The 18,727-nt window shown below is 45.3% G+C and overlaps 1 protein-coding gene across 14 annotated transcripts in view; it reads left to right on the plus strand.

The window, feature by feature from the left end:
- Positions 1-18,727, plus strand: part of DENND1A (DENN domain containing 1A) — a 271,090-nt gene that overhangs the window by 180,452 nt on the left and 71,911 nt on the right. For all 14 annotated transcript variants that reach the window (XM_028716002.2, XM_077922279.1, XM_028715997.2 and 11 more), the window contains 2 exons: positions 1,436-1,537; positions 10,599-10,724. In XM_028716002.2, the coding sequence (XP_028571835.2) occupies positions 1,436-1,537; positions 10,599-10,724 (228 nt within the window). The remainder of the gene's footprint in view (positions 1-1,435; positions 1,538-10,598; positions 10,725-18,727) is intronic.

The raw sequence follows: 18,727 nt of genomic DNA on the forward strand, positions 1-18,727 counted from the left end.
AATGACAACAACAGTCCTGCCCATTCATTTTAATGAGGCTTGCACTGAAGAGCTTCACAGTGCATACACACGTGTGCATTTATTATTATTATTATCATTAGTGGTAGTAGTAATTAGATTTGTATACCGCCCTGTACCCGCAGGGCAGTTCATTCATGTATGTGCACATGCCATTTTGGGTTTTTCCCTTCAGGCACTAAAATGCCTTGGGCTGGTCCTAAATCTGAATGTCCTGCTGTGTGCAAATGGAAGGCTGTTTCAGCCACTGTGGAGTCCTGGCATTACTTTATGCTGCAGCTGAAATTCTGTGGCTGCCCCCTGACTGCCTTTTGCGAGATCCAAATCTGTTTCTGCTGTCAAAGTGTAGGAGGAGGCCTCTTGCCCAGCCCCTTTGACCAAACTTCTGGCTTTAGTTAAGTCTACCTGGAGACTTTTTTTTTGTTAGGCCTATGAAGAATCATTTGGCTGTAACCGATCATTTTTGTAGTTGTTGCTTAATTTCCCAAGCCAGGAAGGTGCCAGTCAGTTGCTGCGCTGCTTCCTGGCTCCCCAAAGAAGCAAGTCTCCTGAGCTGGATTTGAGTCTATCTGATATGTGTTAAGCAGATGACCTTTTGGTTCTTTGAAGCTGGGGGAGGAAGTGGTGGTGGTGGAAGGCCCTTTTCCATTATTTCATAAGGCAACAATCCCCTTTGAATCTCAAACCACCCCCACCTGTGACTCTGCTGCAAATTATTGGCTGGAAATTCCCAACTTCTAAATATTGGGCACTGTGGGTCATATTAAAAAGATTGTGTTTGCCAAACTGAGGAAAACCAGACCGACAGCTGGCTGTCTGTCTGTCTGTCTGATTTTCTAAAGAGAAACTTTCACAAAGGTGCCCATTGTTTTCAACAGTGTACCCATGTTCATTTTTGTACAAATGCAGCACTGGTCTTAGGAAGGGCTGAAGAGCATTTGACTTCTGAATACCTTAATTCTGTTGTGAATTAGAGAAAACTCTTGAGTAACCTTCAACTTGTAATCCAGCAAGGAGAGGCAACGTGGCTCTTGGGATAGCCTGCAACCTGCCCCAAGGCTTCCACTACAGATTGTGTGCCTGAGCAGACTGGTCATATCTAAGATAAAAGGGGAGAGGTGACCCATTGCCTTGGGTTGCCACCTCTGCATCTTAAGACCATTGGAACAGAGAAGAGAGGAGGCGGCTGGGCTGGTTTCCTCTTTCTAAGACCAGATGAACATTAAGCCAAGATGCCGTTGATTTAGGGTGGCTGACAACATGTGTGTTTGAGCTTCAGAAAACATGATGTGAAAGTTTGATACAGTAGGGAGAGAACAGGGACCTGGCAAGAACTAAGCAGATGTTATGTAAGGGTCAATAGGTGTTAGGCTTAAGTAATGACATTGTCCTTTTATCTCAACTTCATCATTTTCAGAAAGTCCGAAACATGGCCCTGGAAGATGTAGTCGTCCTCAACGTTGACACTAACACACTCGAAACTCCTTTTGATGATCTTCAGAGCCTGCCAAATGATGTGGTGAGTGCAGTGGTCATGGGTGAGGACAATGCCTTTGTGTAGTCTGCTTCTGCTCCTCCGTCTTCAATCCTCATCTAGTCCTGAGAGACAGTGGAGCAGGGGAGGTGGGGGAGAAAGAGGGGGGGTAGCCCTTGACACTCCACCAGCCACACCTCTTCCTCCCTCCTCCTGCACTCTGTTCTTCACCCCCCAATCCTGCATCTTCTCCTGCCTCTGGCTCTCAGCTCCTGGTTGTTACAGGCTCCCCTAGATCACTGATCTCTTCTTTCAAGTCAGTCTCCACCCCCACCCCCCTTCTCCAAGTGCCCATTCCTCATTATCCAGCCACCCAACCTGAGTGTCCAGCCAGTCTGCGGCACCTTCCCTTTTTGTGTGTTCCCTTGCTTTGGCTGTTGTTCTGCCCCTTGTGGGGGCTGGCTGCCAATTTCCCCAACCAGTAACATGGCTGATGCCACTGCTTCTCCCTGTCCCGTGATGAAAGACATCCAGATCATCTTGAAGTCACAATAATAACCATCCCCACTGATTCCACCACAGGCTTCCACAGCAGACCAGCACTGGGAAACCTCCAGATGTTTTTGGGCTCCCGCTGCTGTTAGCCCAAAGCGTCATGTCCAGTGGTCAGGGATGATGGGAACTGTAGTCAAGCAATTGGGGAGAGGGATGTCACAGGCTGCCTACCCATCCGATAGAGATAGGGAGCCATCTAATTCCAAGCTCTCTTCCAGAGTGGAAACCTGGCTGTGAGCTTTGACACTGCTGACACAGCACCTTTTCCTAATATGAACACTATGAGCACAGTCCTTGTGAAGTAGGCAGTTATTCCGGATTTCCCATTAGGGGAGTACCTGAGTCTTTCCTAAAGCTGCTTCACTTCCAGCTGGGCTGAGCTTTGAACTGGGGTCTTCTTCCATAAGTCCTTAGCTGCTCTGCTTCACTGATTCTAATTGCCGCTTACCTTACTTTACCCTCTTGCAATACTTAATTTTCATTTTTATCCTCCCAACCACTCTGTGGAATAAGTCAGGCTGGGAGGTGGTGGCATGCCTCAAGGCCACCCAGTGACCTTCTTGACTGAGCAGGCCCTTGAACCTGCATCTGCCTCACCTCCAGCTCAGGGCTCTTGCTGTTGCGCCACAATGAGTGTCAGCGGTGCCTTGGGAGGAAGCTGCAACTGGTGGTCAAGAGGTCACGACTCCCTGTTTTCTTTTAAGCACAATGAGCTCCTCCCTGGTTTCCTTCTGTGCAGTGAAGGTGCCAGCTGATGTCCCCCTTCTTGGAGTAGGGACTGGATCCAGGCCCTTGCACCCAGGGATATGATTTGTCAACAGTCAAGTGAAATATTTGATTTTATGGGACCTCATGAAAGGAGCCGTTGCGAGAAGGCAGCAGAACATCATAAGAGACTTTGCCAAATAAACCCCAAATTGAGAGCTTTGGAATGTCATAAATTTTAAGAGAGTTCCTTCCGTTCATTTATTTCCTTTTATAACACAAGAGAGCTGCATTTCACTAGTTAAAACTTACTGATTTGGGTTTCTGTGGGTCTGCTTGAAGGCTATGCTTTTTTATGATCAGCATCATCATCATCATCGTTATTGTCATCTTTTGTTATTCTTGTGGTGCTTGTTTTGGAAGGATGTTTGGGGCATCGCAGAGGAAGTGCTGGCAGCAATTTCCATTTAACCAGCTGGAAACATATGTGTACACAGCCTGGGGTTCCCCCCACCCCATCCCAAATTCAGTTGGGTTTTAATAGCATCTGTAACAAAGCTTTAACTAGCATCCTCTTGCTTTGAGTAATTAGTGTCTTCTGACATGCCCACTGTTGTTACGTTAGGTGCCCAGATAGGGAAGCTTTCTCCTCCGCCTTGAGACTGTTCTCCATTCTGGCTTTGACCACTAGAGAGCAGATATCTTGCTTCTGCTTGTAATTGGATTTCGGTCAAGTGTTTTCATGCTTCATGTGTTTGGAACTCAGCCTGGATCACATGGTTCCTGGCTGCTGGGGTATGTATAAATCCGAACTTTCACACACTTCTTTTTCCCCTGGGGGGAGCAATGGGGTCTGTATCAACCTGCATCCCCTGGGCTTGTGCCTCATGAAAGCCATTGAGATGTGTTGAAGGCCACATATATGGAATCACCCATGCGCAACATAGATGCAAATATTTCCCAGGACTAAAAATGCCATCAGCTTACAGAAACGCTGAGTGTTTTGTGAAACTCCTGAGATCACCAGTGATGAACTGATGTTTGCTTGGGCTGGGTTGAAAGGGAGCTGCTGGCATCTTGCAGTACAACTGCACATCATGTTCCAAACACCAGGCACCCTGTGTCATGACAGCAACCCCAGTCTCAAAGGAAACAAACTCTTCCACTGAGGAATGAAAACCCAGTTTCATTACCTCTCCAGTTGCCCAGCACCTGACCAGGGATGCAGTTGGCAGTCACCCAGCAGTGCTTAAATTCTTGATGAACTTGCATGTGTGAGCCTTTGGTCATTCAGGAAAATGGCTCCATTCCATGTGCTCCATTGGGGCCAGAGCTTTGTCAAAGGAACTTCCATTATTCCTGGGGTTTGCACTGGGAGCTGTCCCAGTGTATATATATATATATATATATATATATATATATATATATATATATAATAGGACGCGGGTGGCGCCTAGGACTTGCCGATCGCATGGTCGGCGGTTCGAATCCCCGCGGCGGGGTGCGCTCCCGCTGCTTGGTCCCAGCGCCTGCCAACCTAGCACTTCGAAAGCACTCCCAGGGTGCAAGTAGATAAATAGGGACCGCTTACTAGCGGGAAGGTAAACGGCGTTTCCGTGTGCTGCTCTGGTGCTGGCTTGCCAGAGTAGCTTCGTCACGCTGGCCACGTGACCCAGAAGTGTCTGCGGACAGCGCTGGCCCCCGGCCTCTAGAGTGAGATGAGCGCACAACCTAGAGTCTGTCAAGACTGGTCCGTACGGGCAGGGGTACCTTTACCTTTTTTATATATATTTTAAAGTACTACTTTTGGTTAAGAACAGGACAGGCTACCTGTCGCTATGCGGAGAGGTGCAAAATGCAGCCATTTGTCCCTATTTATAGTTTCGATTCGTTATGTGAAGAGCACCTTTGGGTGCCATTAATCTTTCTTTAAGCTACCAACTTAATTGATTTTAAACATTTACATCCCACCTTTCAGTAATTGATTTCAAAAACAGTTAACTGAAGTCAAAACAGTTAAGCCACATGCATCAATTAAAAAGCAGCTTAAAAAAACACCAAAGACTATCATCAGAAATTCAGCAATGAACAGCAAAGGTAATATTAAAATGTTTCCTTTTAAGAATTCAGCAGAACAGGGTTCATACAGTATCTAACAGCAAATAAAGTAGGCAGCAGGTGAGTGTCTGCATGTGAAGAATCCTATTATTAGGGTGCCTTCATTGGAAAGGTCCAGCCCCCCCGTTGGCGCCCAGCAATCTGCTTAGGGCAGGGGCTTTGGTGGTGAAAATTGTACCAGTGGATGACTATTTTCATGCCCTTATAAAACTTTGCATCAGTGACTAAGAGGAATTCAGGTTCCTTGCTTGGACACACACACCTCACAGGTTTCATCTAGAAGTGGAAGGAGCCTGCTATTTTGGGAACATAAGAGATGTGCTCTCTTTTTTGGAAAGCGAGTTTCAGATGAGATCTGAACAAAGTTGGGGATTTCTTGGAGGAAACCCACCACACAAAGCACCAGACCCTTTAATCAACAATGTTTCAGCGCCTCAAAATGTTACTCAGAGATCAGCTCTTGTGAAGAGGCTAATTGGCTTGTGATTATTTTATTCTGTCAGTGAAGTATCCCGTCTTCTTATTTATTAGTATGGCCTTAGGAGGAGGAAATCTCTCTCTCTCTCTCTCTCTCTCTCTCTCTCTCTCTCTCTCTCTCTCTCACACACACACACACACACACACACACACACGAATATTTGCTTTTTCACGTTGTGGGCATTTAAACTTGCTGAGTGGGTCACATGAGTGCAAAGCTTCTGTTTTCTTGATTTTTTTTTAAAAAGTAACTTGCATTTATTTTTTTTTCCCCTTTCTGATATTGTGTTTTGCAAAGGAATGTGTTTTTCTTGCTTTATTCATGTTGACAACTAAAAGCCTTGGATCTAATTAAAAGAATTTCCACTCGCACCTCTACTGAACCATTTCATTATGCTGCACTGCACAGATTGCATTTTGAAACATGGTGATAGCTTAAGCCTGACCTTTAATCCTGAGCTGCCAAGAGTATAAAAATCTTCTCTAAAAACACTTCCAGGATTGGCCGTGTGTGCCTGCCTGGGTAAGAAGCAGCCTCTGTGTGTAGCGGCTACCGTCCGAGTTGGAAAATTTGCTCCCTTTTGCTTAAGCAGAGCAGCTGAGCGGAGGGTGCCTGTCTCAGCTTGTGGGCAGCGTTTCCCCAGGAAGGGGGGCAGTGGGGCGGCAGGGGGGGACGACACTTTTGGCAGCTGTCCTCTTCTTTGACTTGGGACTCTGTTGCTTCCAAGCAGAGAGGGCTTGATTTCTGCCAGGAGCTGAACCCCAGAAGCTTGTTTCCCATTCGTAATCCAGTTTGTTATATTTTTATTCTGTAAGCCACCTTATTAGGACTGGGCCCTAATAAAAGGCAGGCTATGAATTTGTATGTGGAATAAATAAATCAGCTGATTTATGGAACATGTAAAGTAAAAGTGAAGGAGAGAGGGCCCCTGGGCCTTTGCACTGTGCCCTTTTACTCAATGCAGAGCAAGGACAGCTGATGGTCGCCACACATCTGTCAGCTGCCAAGAGCAGAGAAAGTTGGTTCCCACATTCCGAAGCACCAGGCCTGGAGCTTCCGGGGCTTAGGGCTGGAAATAAACTTTGACCCGAGCTACCTCCCCGCCATGCCATTTGCTGGCATGGACAAGGACTAACAAAGTGTGTTTAGGATGTTCAGACCTGTGCTGAGTTGGGGGGTTATGTTTCAGGTCACAGAGTGGAAGACATTGGCTTTTAAGGCCTCTGGGTGGACAGTGTGGACCCAAAACTGTTCCTTCTATCTCTTTAACACCTCATGGAATGCACACTTTAGTGCATTTTTGTTTTTGTGTTTTGTTTTGTTTTAGTTTACAGAAAGGAAAATGCAACTCTTGGGGGGGTGTAGCAAGGAATAAGGGAAACACACTTTTTTTGTTAGTAAATGCTTTATTTACTGCTTTCTTCCTCCATAGTTGTACAAAAAGTAATGCAGAACTGCCCTTTTGCTAAACAAATCAGTGAGAAAGAAGTGGCCGTTCTGCTTTGCTTTATGCTTCTGGAGTAATCTTGGTACCTTCCAAAAATGTCCAATGTGGTGGTCCTCACACAACCAATAGTTGCATCAAATATGACATTTTTTGCAGTTGCTTTCCACTCAGACAGGAATCCCTGATTTAGATCTGCGTATTAAAGTCCTCTCTGTTTAGCTACTATCTTAAAACATGCAGAAGATTAGAGCTCTGAGGCAAAAGAGTTTCAGCACCTGTTTCTGGAGTATCTGTCTTAGATGCTAAGAGATGTATACTTGTGAGTATCATCAGAAACAAATGAGTCCCCTGTGGAACTTGCTGGTAGTCTTCCCCCGCTCCCAGGAATCATCTCTCTGCAAGGTGCATAGACAGTCTGGACATTAGCTAAATGCTTCAGTAATCTTTGAGTGCTCACTGGAAGGACAGATCGTGAAGCTGAGGCTCCAAGACTTTGGCCACCTCATGAGAAGAGAAGACTCCCTGGAAAAGACCCTGATGTTGGGAAAGATGGAGAGCGCAAGGAGAAGGGGATGACAGAGGACGAGATGGTGGGACAGTGTTCTTGAAGCTACCAGCATGAGTTTGACCAAACTGCAGGAGGCAGTGGAAGACAGGAGTGCCTGGCGTGCTCTGGTCCAGGGGGTCACGAAGAGCTGGACACGACTAAATGACTAAACAACAACAACAATCTTTGCCAGGTGCTGTCCTGGTCAGGCACTGGTTTCCCCGCTCCCTCTGCCACTGGAGCTGCTGATCAGAACAAGAGGTTGTAGGCAGTTCAAGCCACAACACAGTTGCAGGCTTCTGTCCAGAATCATCCTTGCCCCAACCAAGATGGCATCAGTGGGCCTTTCTCCTGCCACCCCCTGCTATGAAGATCCTGGGTCTGCTACACTCCCTCAGTTTAGGCAGTGCAACACAGAGGAAGCCAGCCCTCTCCATCTCTGGCTGGTGGCTGCTTCTTCTTCTTCCAATTTATATACTGCCCTTTATGTGAAGATCCCAGTGTGATGTATGACGTTAAAAATGTAATTTACATAGCATAATAATAAAAGACAATTTTAAAAACCACAGAAATAAATCATAACAGTACCCACACATTTTAAATGGCCATAGATGGTTTAATAGGCAAAGGCTTCGGTAAGAGGGATCTAAAGCCATGTAATGTTGGTGCCAGGTGAGCCTCTTTGGGGAGAGCATTCCACAAATGGGGAGCCACCACGGAAAAGGCCTTATTATTGTGTTGTCACCCTCAAACCTCTTGGGGAAAAGGGACACTTAGGTCAGGCAGGTCTATGGGAGAGAAAGAAGTCCTTTCTACTTCTTTGTCTTTCTCCCATCCTCAGCCCCTTTCTACTAGCTTTCTACTAAACGGTGCACATCTTCATTGTAGCCACCCTAACATGCCTTATGGCTAATCAAGATAAGCCCCTGCTACTCTCTGTGGTCTTGCCTTGTGGTCAGAGGCACCTTCATGACTTCAGCTGAAGTCCTCCTCCCTGGTAGGCAGAATGCTTGTTCCTGCTGTGCTTCAAAGCTTTGCGAGAGCCCTCTGCTCCATCTGGATCGGGAGAGGATTTTGCCAGTTGACCTGTTCAGCTGTTGGCATCAATTGAAGCAGCAATCTAGCCCCTTCTGATAGAGAGTGGCACACTTGCTGTTCTTTAGGGAAAGGAAGCTGGCTTGTGCTCATTATTGGAGCTAGTAACCCCCTGGGGCCAGCTGCAGTTCCCCCAAACTTCTTACCACATAGCCAAAGAAGGGAGCACAGCCTGTAGTAGAGTTGACCCCCCAGAATCCTAAACATCCTCCTCGTCTTCTGTTATTTGCAAATGGCCAGTGTGCAGCCATGCAGATCTTGAGGAACTCAGTTGTTAAGACACAGAAGTTCTCTCTGCAAAGCCTGCCCCCTCTGCCCACGCAGCCTCTCCCAGGTCTTCCATCCTTTAATCTACTTCTGTACTTCAGCAGCGTAACTCAGTTGCACGAAGGAGGAACAGGAAGGAGAGCAGTTTTTTCCATTGGTGGGAACACTTCCGGTCTCAATCTGGAATGCCCAAAATGTGCAGTCACCACCTTTGTAATGGTTGCAGATGTTCAAAGGCACAGTGTTGCTGGTTTTTTTTTAAGAAAACAATATAAAGGCAGTGGCCATTTACTGGGGGGGGGGGGCTCTATGAGTGAAGCTGGGGCTCAGGGAGGCAATTACAAAAGTGTGCATTAATATACAAAATACATTTGCCAGCTCTCCTTGATTACATTAGAAAAAAGATAACTGCTTTCTCTCAGCTACACTGTGTAGATATCTAAATGCCAAAAAAGACATTTAAATCATCTAGCCCTACTATTTTAGCTGGAGCATAGAGCACGATAATGAATGAACAGGAACCTCTGGTTTGTGCCTGGAACACCAAAGGCGCATGATTCAGGTAACCTTGAACGCTTGTGTTAATTTTGAGAATTTGTCAGTGTAGGAAGGTGTGCAAGTTGATATTGCTCAGTTACCATCATGGAGTACTTCTTTGTGTAAATGGTAATGAGACCGTTAGGTCTGTGTTCACCTGAAGTGCAGCTCTGTGAATTGGAGGCAATTAAACACCTCCAGGATGAAAGAGAAAGGGCAGTGAAGGTTAAGTGAGGAATAATCTGATGCACAGGTAGCGAGAGCCTTTGAGAAGTGAGGAAGTAAAGAGCTGCTTCCAAGGATGAAGATGTTGTCCTTGTCAGTGAGCATTGCACTTTATATTCCATGGTGGAGCAGCATAATACCCCCTGCCTTTTAAAGAAATGATCTCCTTTATAATTCATTCGTCGCAACCAGGAATTTCCCCCTCTCCCTCAATGTTTGCAACGGGCAAAACTCTCTTGCCTCTGCTGAAAATACTTTGCAGGGTGTTGTGAGGATCAGTAACTTAGGAATGGTAAAGCGCTTCATTCATTCATTTAAAATCTTGTTTCCTCACCTCTGTCCAAGCCTGAGGTGATTTACAGCTGTTTAAAAACTTTAAACACACACAACATAAAGTTAATTATGATGAGTTTTAAAAAATTCCCACTATGCATTCCCAAAAGAGAATTTGTTCCATTTTGCTCCATTGGTGACAGCTTTCATTAACTGGCTAATATTGCAATCCTAAATGTGTTTACTCAGAGGTAAATCCCACTGACTTCAGTAGGACTTAGTTACTGGTACATTTAAGATGAAAGCCAAGTGCTCTCCCATGAGAGGCATCCTACACTTATCCTTTCCTCAAATGGATAGACTCTGTGATTCCTTTTGAGGACGTCATTCCAAAGCCTTAGGGCCACGGCAGTAAAGGACCTGGTCCTGACTCACAGTGGTCAAAAGTTTATGAAGCAGAGTCCTTGGTGGTGATCTTAATAGTCAGGGAGGGTTTGTGCCTTTTCCCTGGCCCAGCCCAGTCTCTCCTGTGCTGACAGCCACGATTCTTCTCCAGTCCTGATCTCCTGTCCCTTTTAATCAAGAGTGGGGCAGAGCCAGCAATGAGAACTGTTGCCATTTATAAATAATAATTATTGTTGCCATTAATATTATGTGATAGAGAAGCCATTATCTTTCCTTCAGTATTGAGATAAAAGCTAATGAATGTGAAGCATATTTCTAGGAGCGCAGTTCCCTTCCTCTCTCTGGCCATGGCCACCCACAACAGCAGTGTCCCTTCGCCGCCTTGCTAGTGTGTGCCGTCTCCCGGCTTGTGTTTCTTGAAAATAAACCCTCCTTGTGTGCCATGTGCTTCCAGGTCTCTGCACTGAAGAGCAGGTTGAAGAAAGTCTCCATGACCACAGGCGATGGCGTGGCCAGGGCGTTCCTGAAGGCCCAGGCTGCTTTCTTTGGGAGCTACAGAAATGCACTGAAGATCGAGCCCGTAAGTCGTCTGCCCGCTCTTTAACACAGAGCTCTATTCTCCACAGGTTGCATTGGTTTGGGTTATTAATTTTTGTTTGGTTAAAACTCTTTCACACACCAACACACAAAAATGTATGTACACCGCTTTTTGCCAGAGAAATATATCCGAAGCAGTGTGCAAAAACAGTAAAACACATCATCAGATGATAATAATAACATTATACAAGCAAAGGAATTCAGCGCAACATCCACTGAAGGCAGGTTTATGTGCTAGAGTAATATTAACAAGGAAGGCTAGGGTGAACAAATATTTATTTCTTACTATTATTATTTTATTTAGAAAATGTATAATATGCGTCCTGTTAAAAAATGCAAGCAGTGTACAGATACAATTATAGATTAAGCATGGCTGAAATCCACAAATTGAAGCAAACTCACATAAAATCTTCATCATTAAAATAAGGGTGTTTTTTTTAAAAAAAAAAATTATAGAGAAGTTAACATAGCTAGTGCATGCCTGATTTCTGGTTGTGTGATGCCATAGGGCTGGTGTTTGGTCACTCAGTGCCACTGTGGCAAAGCTTTTGCATTTTCCTGAAGGTGCGGCAAGCAGGACGGAAGGATGGGGTGTAAGTATTAGAGAGTGTCAGAGGGAGAGGGAGTAAACATGAATCTCCAAAATAGCTGCTGGGGGAGCAAAGGGCAAATATCCCCAGACTGCACTTAGTGCAAACAAACAAGCAGCCACAGAGGGACTCCAGAACAGAGGGGGGTTTTGTGGGGGGGGGGGCTCTTGGCAAGGGTGGTGGGAGGAGGCATTTTCAGCCACATGGGGTTTCATGGAATTGATCAGAGACCCTTGCAGAATGCATGCAACACAAACAAGGCTGCATGGATCCCGGAGTGCTCATCGCCCATCCAGTATTTGAGAGAATAAGAGCCTGGGGTCCACCTGTGATTCTCCATTAGCACGTAACAAATTATTTGTGCTTCTGAAACAACAAAAAAAGAAGAAATGGTTTATCTTAACTCCTCCTGGGAGCACGTGTCGCTCTCGCCCTTTCTCTTAATTGCTCGAATAAAATGCTGTTGAATCAGCAGGACGTTCTGAGTTTATTTTCCTCCTGCATAGCGTGGAGTGTACCTCTGACACTGAATATAAGAGCAGATGTATTCGTGTGTGTGCGTGCGTGTTTCTATATGGCTCATTAAAATGTCAGGTGTAAGCATTATGCTTCTCAACTCCCAGCTGTAGCTTTAATTCCCAGCCATGTAAATAGGAGCTCAATGCACACGGAGGCTGCTGAACTCTTAAACCTCCCTCATCCATGGCAAGCGGCAACCAACCTCTTTCCTTCCTGGAGGCAGTTCATTTGTGTTCCCCAATGCTCCTCCTGCTGGTTGCCTAGCAACTTGAGGAGGGTGGGTGCCCATACTGTTTGGGGTAAGTGGGGATTAGCCAGCCAGATAGATTTATGTTAAATAAAGATAGCCGCTTCCTGGAGGACTCCTCACTAGGCAGTGCTCAGGAGGCAGGCTGCCCCAGAGGAAGGCTTGCAACAGGCTCTCCGTGACCCTTCACCTTCTCAAAATGTGCTCCTGGGCAGAGTGGCTTGTGGCAAGAGAAATGGCAGAACCTCTGTTTCAAACCCGCATCCCCGCATCTGTGATGTCCTGCACATTGAAAGGAGGGCACTCTGGTCTTGCTTGGAGTAGGGGATGGGGACGCGGGCTTCTGGTTGACTTTGCTGGGATGTTCATGGCAAGATGTGACCTGGGCCCAAAGGGGTTTGCACGGGAGAACTCCCTGGTGAATCGTGCCCTCAGTTTGCATGATAACTTAAATCGGGTTTAGTGGCAGTTTGGGAAAGGCGGGCCGCCTCGCTCTCTTTCCCTCTCTAGGTCAGTGAAGCCAGCAGTCTGAACTGAGCTTTCCTAAAATAAGACCGGAATCATTTTTTGCCCCTCGCGGTTGAAGACAAGTCGGGCGAGTGCCACTCCGTAAATACAACTCTGCGCATTTTGCTTTCTAAACTGTGAAATGTTAAAGGTTAAAAAGTGATTTCAAGCATTCTTCCTCATAAATAGCCATTTTAATTACTTAATAGTGTGGCGATTAAAATATTTATAGCCTTATTGCGCGCTGGTGGTGGAAGGAGACACTGGGCAGCCCCAAAGTGTCTCCTCTGCCAGGAATGTGTGGTGCTCTTTCCTAGAGTGACACCTAGTGGCCAGAGGCAGCAGCACTGCGTCAAGTTCTCTGTACAGTAGAAGTGGCTCTTGCTGGTGATCAGAGCCAAGCATAACCTTTTCCTTTAAAAAATGAGCAAGTCTGTGTGTTTTGGGATAAAGTAAATGCAGCTAGAGATCTGCAGCCAGACGTTTGGCTAATAAATTCATAGGTTCCCATTTGAGGCTTTGGGGTCCCAGCCTACCCCAGAATTCCTCAGCCCTCGACCTACCCATCCATCTCCTTCCTGCCCCTATATAGTGCCCCTCCTATATCTAAGCTCCGCATGAATATTCCTCGCAGCCTCCCTCCCTCCCTGACCCTCAAATCCCTGCCTAGACCTTTATTTCGCTTCCTCCTCCTACCAGTGGTTCAAAGGGCTCCTTGGGGTGACTTGTTCATTGAGCATGCATCCTGATCTGCTTGCACAGAGTTCAGACTGTGTCCAGTTCTTGCTGAGCATTTCTTCCGATTTGTTTGTGCTGCTTTTATCCATCTTTCCATTAATCATTTGACCACCCCAGTACTTCTCCGTATCCCTTTCCTAACCACAAGAGTTCTGTGGGGTTTTGTGTTTTGCTTTGTTTTAAACAAGTTGATTCCACTGGAATTTTGCAAACCTAAACCTTCAACATGTGCTTGATTCCCTCTTGCGAAACGCAGACAATCTGGAGGAGGGGACTGAGTCCAGTTGCGGATGTCACAGGACTCAGAAACAGCCTTGTGTGGAACCCTGGAGAACTGATTCTGTTTAGCATAGACAAAGCTGAGCTAGATGTATATAAACGTTCTAACGTTGTGTAAGGTTACTTCATTCTTCTGCCTGTCTACCATACAGCTTTTCCTGCCCCTAGTGAGGTTTTCCCCAGTCAACCAGGCAAGGTTGGAATATGGGTTAAAATTGGATTCAGAAAAGAGGCAGGTGATAGTGGTTCCGAATGGTCGCAGGTTAGATGGAGTCTCCCTGACTGTGAGTGATGCAGGTTCTCTGATTTCCTGGAGAAGCAGTTTGGAGTTACTGCCTGGAGTGCCACTCCCCATCCTTAGCTCAGTGGAGGCCATTCCCATTTTATGGACAGGTCAAAATGTGCAGCATTGATCTGCCATTTTGTGATTTTTCTCCTTCATTGGAGGTTTTCAAGCAGAGGTTGGGTGGCCCTCTGTCCTGGATGCTTGAGCTGAGGTTCCTGCATTGCAGGGGGTTGGACTAGATGACCCTCGGAGGTCCCTTCCAACTCTACAAATCTGTTATTCTACGATTATTTGCAATGTGCTTGCAGTCAGGCTGCCCTTGAAGATGGCACAGACACATCAGCTACTGCATTTTCAGCCTGTTTGATGCCACTTGTGCTGGCTACTGAGTTGCCTGTGGGCCCAATTTGAGGGTCTGGCTTTGACTCTGGAAGCTTTGCACCCTCAAAGACCATCTCCCCCTGCTTGCCTGTTGAGATCCAGTCAAGAAGCTTAATTGTCTTTGTGCTGTCTTTAACAACTGCGGACCCTGATATATCAGAGCAGGTCTTATACTATCGTTGCTCCAAAGCTATGGAAACTTATTCCAACAAAAGCTAGGCCTGCTGCCTCAACTTTCTTTTCATAAACATTGCAAAACTTTTGAAAAATAGATTAGCATTTGGTTGAAGCTTTTCTGCAGCTGTTATTGTCCTGATTGCTTGATTCTGCTAATGCTTTACTGTTGCCTGTATTTTTAATTGTTGGTTGTAAACTGCCTTGAACACCGGAAAAGTGATATATAAATATTTTTTATATCTAGCCTATTTGGCCTTGCATTCACCCCCCACCCCAAAAAAAAACCTCTTCTTAATATTCTGTGCCATTGTTGAAGCTTTCCATCAGAGGATCTCACACTTTTGGAAAAGTTTTGTGATTTCACACAGCTCAGGCAGACAGCAGGTAGGTCTTTTAGCTACCTGGGCTGATAACTTGCTCTAATAATGTAAGGAGACTAAAGGCTGCATGCATTGCCCAAAGAGAAGGCTAAAGTGGAAGTCTCCACTTTCTGCCCTCCACACACCTTTTTCCCTTAAAAAAATAAGGCCCAGCCAAGGTCACTTCAGATTTTACAAGCCAGGTTGTCAAGGTAAACAAACCTTACTTAATTTGTTAGATACTTGGGTTTTGGTGGTTTGTTTTGCTGTGGGTGGGGTTGAGAAATAAGGGGTCCTTAACTTCCATCTTTTCTTCTTGGGTTTGCATAATTTGTTTAAGTCCAGTTTTGAAGGAGGTGTTACAGAGAGTCCCTTAGAACAGGAAATACTGACACATCCTTCTAATTGGTACCATGATAAGAGTCTTTTAATTGAGGGTGCTTTAATATTGTAAGACATTAAAAAAATTGGTTTTGACAGCGTAGACAAAGAAATTTTGGAATGAATGAATGCATAAACAAATCTGTCTTATGATTATGGATGTGGCTCTGCGTTTTCAGCAAGTTTGGGCCTGGCCATTATTAAATCATTACAGCTGTCTTGTTGAGGATGTGGACATTTATTCTGTAAGAGCAGTTTTGAATAAAAACAAAAATCAAACTGAATTTGTGGGTTACAGTAGGCAAACCTGAAGGTGAACAAAATTTTGAAGGTGAATTTTGGAGACAACGGAGAGGTAAATGATTTGGGTTACAGTAATATAAAAGATGCAGGCAGAAACGACTAACAATCAGACCCACAACGGGGAGGAGGGAAGGCCAGGAGATTCTACGGAATCTTGTTTCTGTGATGTATGTTCGATATGTGGCTGCAAAATTTCAATCTGAAAAACAAATAAATAAATTTATTTTAAAAAGAGAAGATGAACAAAATAGTTAATACATTTTGTACAAACTATGACTATGCTTTTAGTTAATTTGTTTTTGCAAAAATCATCTGTAATAAAATCTGTGTTAGATTATGATTGCTAGCCCTTGTTGATCTGACCTTACATTGGTGTATAACAGCAATGTGCTGTTTAAAAGCGTTATGGCTGACTCCTTGATGGCTCCGGATTTTATTTAGTTTGAATTTAGCTGAAAATTTCGCTGGTTGAGATGAAAAGCAAAACGTCAGAGCATGGAAGTGGATGCGCCTTTCCACTCCTGTACACATCACGCTCTTCCCTTGATGAACCTAATTGCCAATTTGCTAAGGCCGAATAGCAGGATTGCATGTTTTATTTTTAGTCCTCCTCAAACATTGCTTCAAGATAGCACACAAATGTTGTTATCCAAATGCAATGCAAATGTTGGTTGCAGTTGCTAACTGCAAGGTTAGCTGCACTGAAGTAGACAACGAGATGATGTACAATTCAGTATGACTTTCTCTTGCTCACTGGTCTTCAATCGGTGGGTTGCACCCTGATCCAAGGTGGGCCACAACAGGAACGTTAGCGCCTTGTAGATATACCATAAATGATTTAAAAATGGGTCCCCGGATGCATGTTTGGGCTAAAGTTGGGCCCTGGTTTTGAAGAGCTTGAAGATACCTGCTCTGGTTGACAGCAGGCTGGATGGTCCTTTCAAAGCTACCCTAGAAGCTGCTCTCTGATCTGCAAGGAAGAAGAAATGGACATGGAGGAAACATCTGCACTAGGAAAATCTGTGCAGATTTTCTGGAGATTTGTTATTCTATTTATTTAGAAAAATGTACATACTGCTTGATTGTAGTAAAATTTCTCAGTGGAAGAGAAAGCCATTTCTCATAAGTGGCTCTTTGTGGTTTTAGGTCCCCTAGAGACCTAAGTCGTTGAGTTACTCTTAGTTCTGTGCAGTAGCCTCAGCCCCAGAGCCGTTCTCAAATCCTCTACCTTTTCTTAACATTTATTGACTTTAGTTGCATCAAAAATCTTGTGTCTTTACGGAAAACACAGTATCTTTGTTCTGTTTAAAAATCGGTGGGAGAGGCAAACCTGCGTTGTAGTTGAGCCCCTTTAAAGCTTCTGCTGTGTCACATCATAAGCAAATGGGGTAGCGAAAAGCAAAAGTCAGAGCTTTCAGGGGTCACTGATAGCAGATAATGCAATGTGGGGCTGTGGGGCAGTGATGGGGAAGCGGAGGCCTGGTCCGAGAGACCTGCCAAGGCCTGTGGCGAACATGCTGCCGAAGCCGTTGCATGTCTTTGCCATGGGTGTGGCTTTCACTGTGGATTTCGCAAAGATCCAAACAGACTTGTGATGCACAAAAGCCAACTGAATTATCAGTGGATGCACATGGAGACCCTCAATGTGAGTGGCTTGACAACCATATGTCAGGAGTGCTCTGATGGTGTTTCCTGCTTGGCAGGGGGTTGGACTCGATGGCCCTTGTGGTCTATTCCAACTCTATGATTCTATGATTTCGCAAAGATCCAAAACAGACTTGTGATGCACAAAAGCCAACTGAATTATCAGTGGATGCACATGGAGACCCTCAATGTGAGTGGGAAATGGGGGCAACCCAGTGTGGGCTCTGGGGAGAGGCTGTTCTGCGGGGTCATTGATTGCCATGGAGGGCTGGCTGGCAACTGAGCAGTCCCACGTGTCCTTTAGAGTTGGTGAAGTCTGTCCCTTAACAAAATGTCTTAACCTGTTTATTAGCAAATTCCCTAAAGCATTTCTGTCTTGCTTTAGAGCTTTAATATATACAAATTTGACACCACACTAGTGGATAGTCTGTGCTTTCTGTCGAGAAATCAAGACAAACAAAGGTTATCAGCAGAGGGCCTCTCCTGTGCCTCACCTACCTCTGTCTGTGTACAGTCATACCTCATGTTACGGACGCTTCAGATTACGTGTTTTCGGGTTGTGGACCGCTAGAAACCCGGAAGTACCGGAACGGGTTACTTCTGGGTTTTGCCACTTGTGCATGCGCAGAAGTTCCAAATTGTGCCTGCGCAGATGCGGCACTTCAGGATGCGAACACTGCAGGTTGCGGATGTGCCTCCGTCACGGATTACGTCCGCAACCCAAGGTCCCACTGTATGTGGGACACAGAAAGAGGGCCTTATCTCTAGTCACACACCTAGGCTGTGGAACTCTGTCCGAAGAGAGCAATGTTCTGTCCCCTTTTTGTTGGCTTTTGGCTGACAGGAAGGATTTTTCTTTTGGGGAAAGTTTTTGGGTTTTGACCATCTGTCTCTTAGGTTTTATTCTGTGACTGCTTTTACTGTGTTTCATGTATCTTTGTGATTTCGATTTTGTTAGCTACCTTAGACTTTTAGCATGGTTAAGGCATAAATATGTTTTTTAAAAGCAAACGAATAATCAGACCTGGAATTGGCTTCAAGGGTCATTGAGGTATCGCAAACTGTAGTCTGCAATGATGTAAATGTCTGTGGGGCTTTGATGGCAGTGTCCATCTCAGATTGGCCAAGAGCAGGCTCAGCGGTGGGGCACAGGCTTAGCTTGCATTGGTTCCATTCCTGGCATCACCAGTGGAAGGATTATGGGCGGCAGAACTGCCCGAATTCTGCTATGTCGTTCAGGGTACACAGTGCTGGGTTACGTGAACCACCTGACTTTGTCGAAGTGCTCATTTTGGCAAGGACTCCACATTTTACCAGATTTTTTTCAATGAATCTGGTGACACACTTCAACTTCAATGGATTTTGTATGCGGACTGATTTGTAAATCTGGGGACTTAGACTAGGTGCTACGAGAGACGTGGGTGGAGCTTTGAGCATCTTCTAGAAATTACATTTCTGATTGGGGCAGCTTTTCAGTTGCTGGAATCCGGACAATAGAGAGAAATGAATTTTGGTATATTATATACAGTGTGTTGTAAACCTCTTTGAGATTGTTGGGTTTTCAGACAACCAAAC

This window comes from Podarcis muralis, chromosome Z (genome assembly GCF_964188315.1).
Source record: "Podarcis muralis chromosome Z, rPodMur119.hap1.1, whole genome shotgun sequence".
Lineage (NCBI taxonomy): Eukaryota > Metazoa > Chordata > Lepidosauria > Squamata > Lacertidae > Podarcis > Podarcis muralis.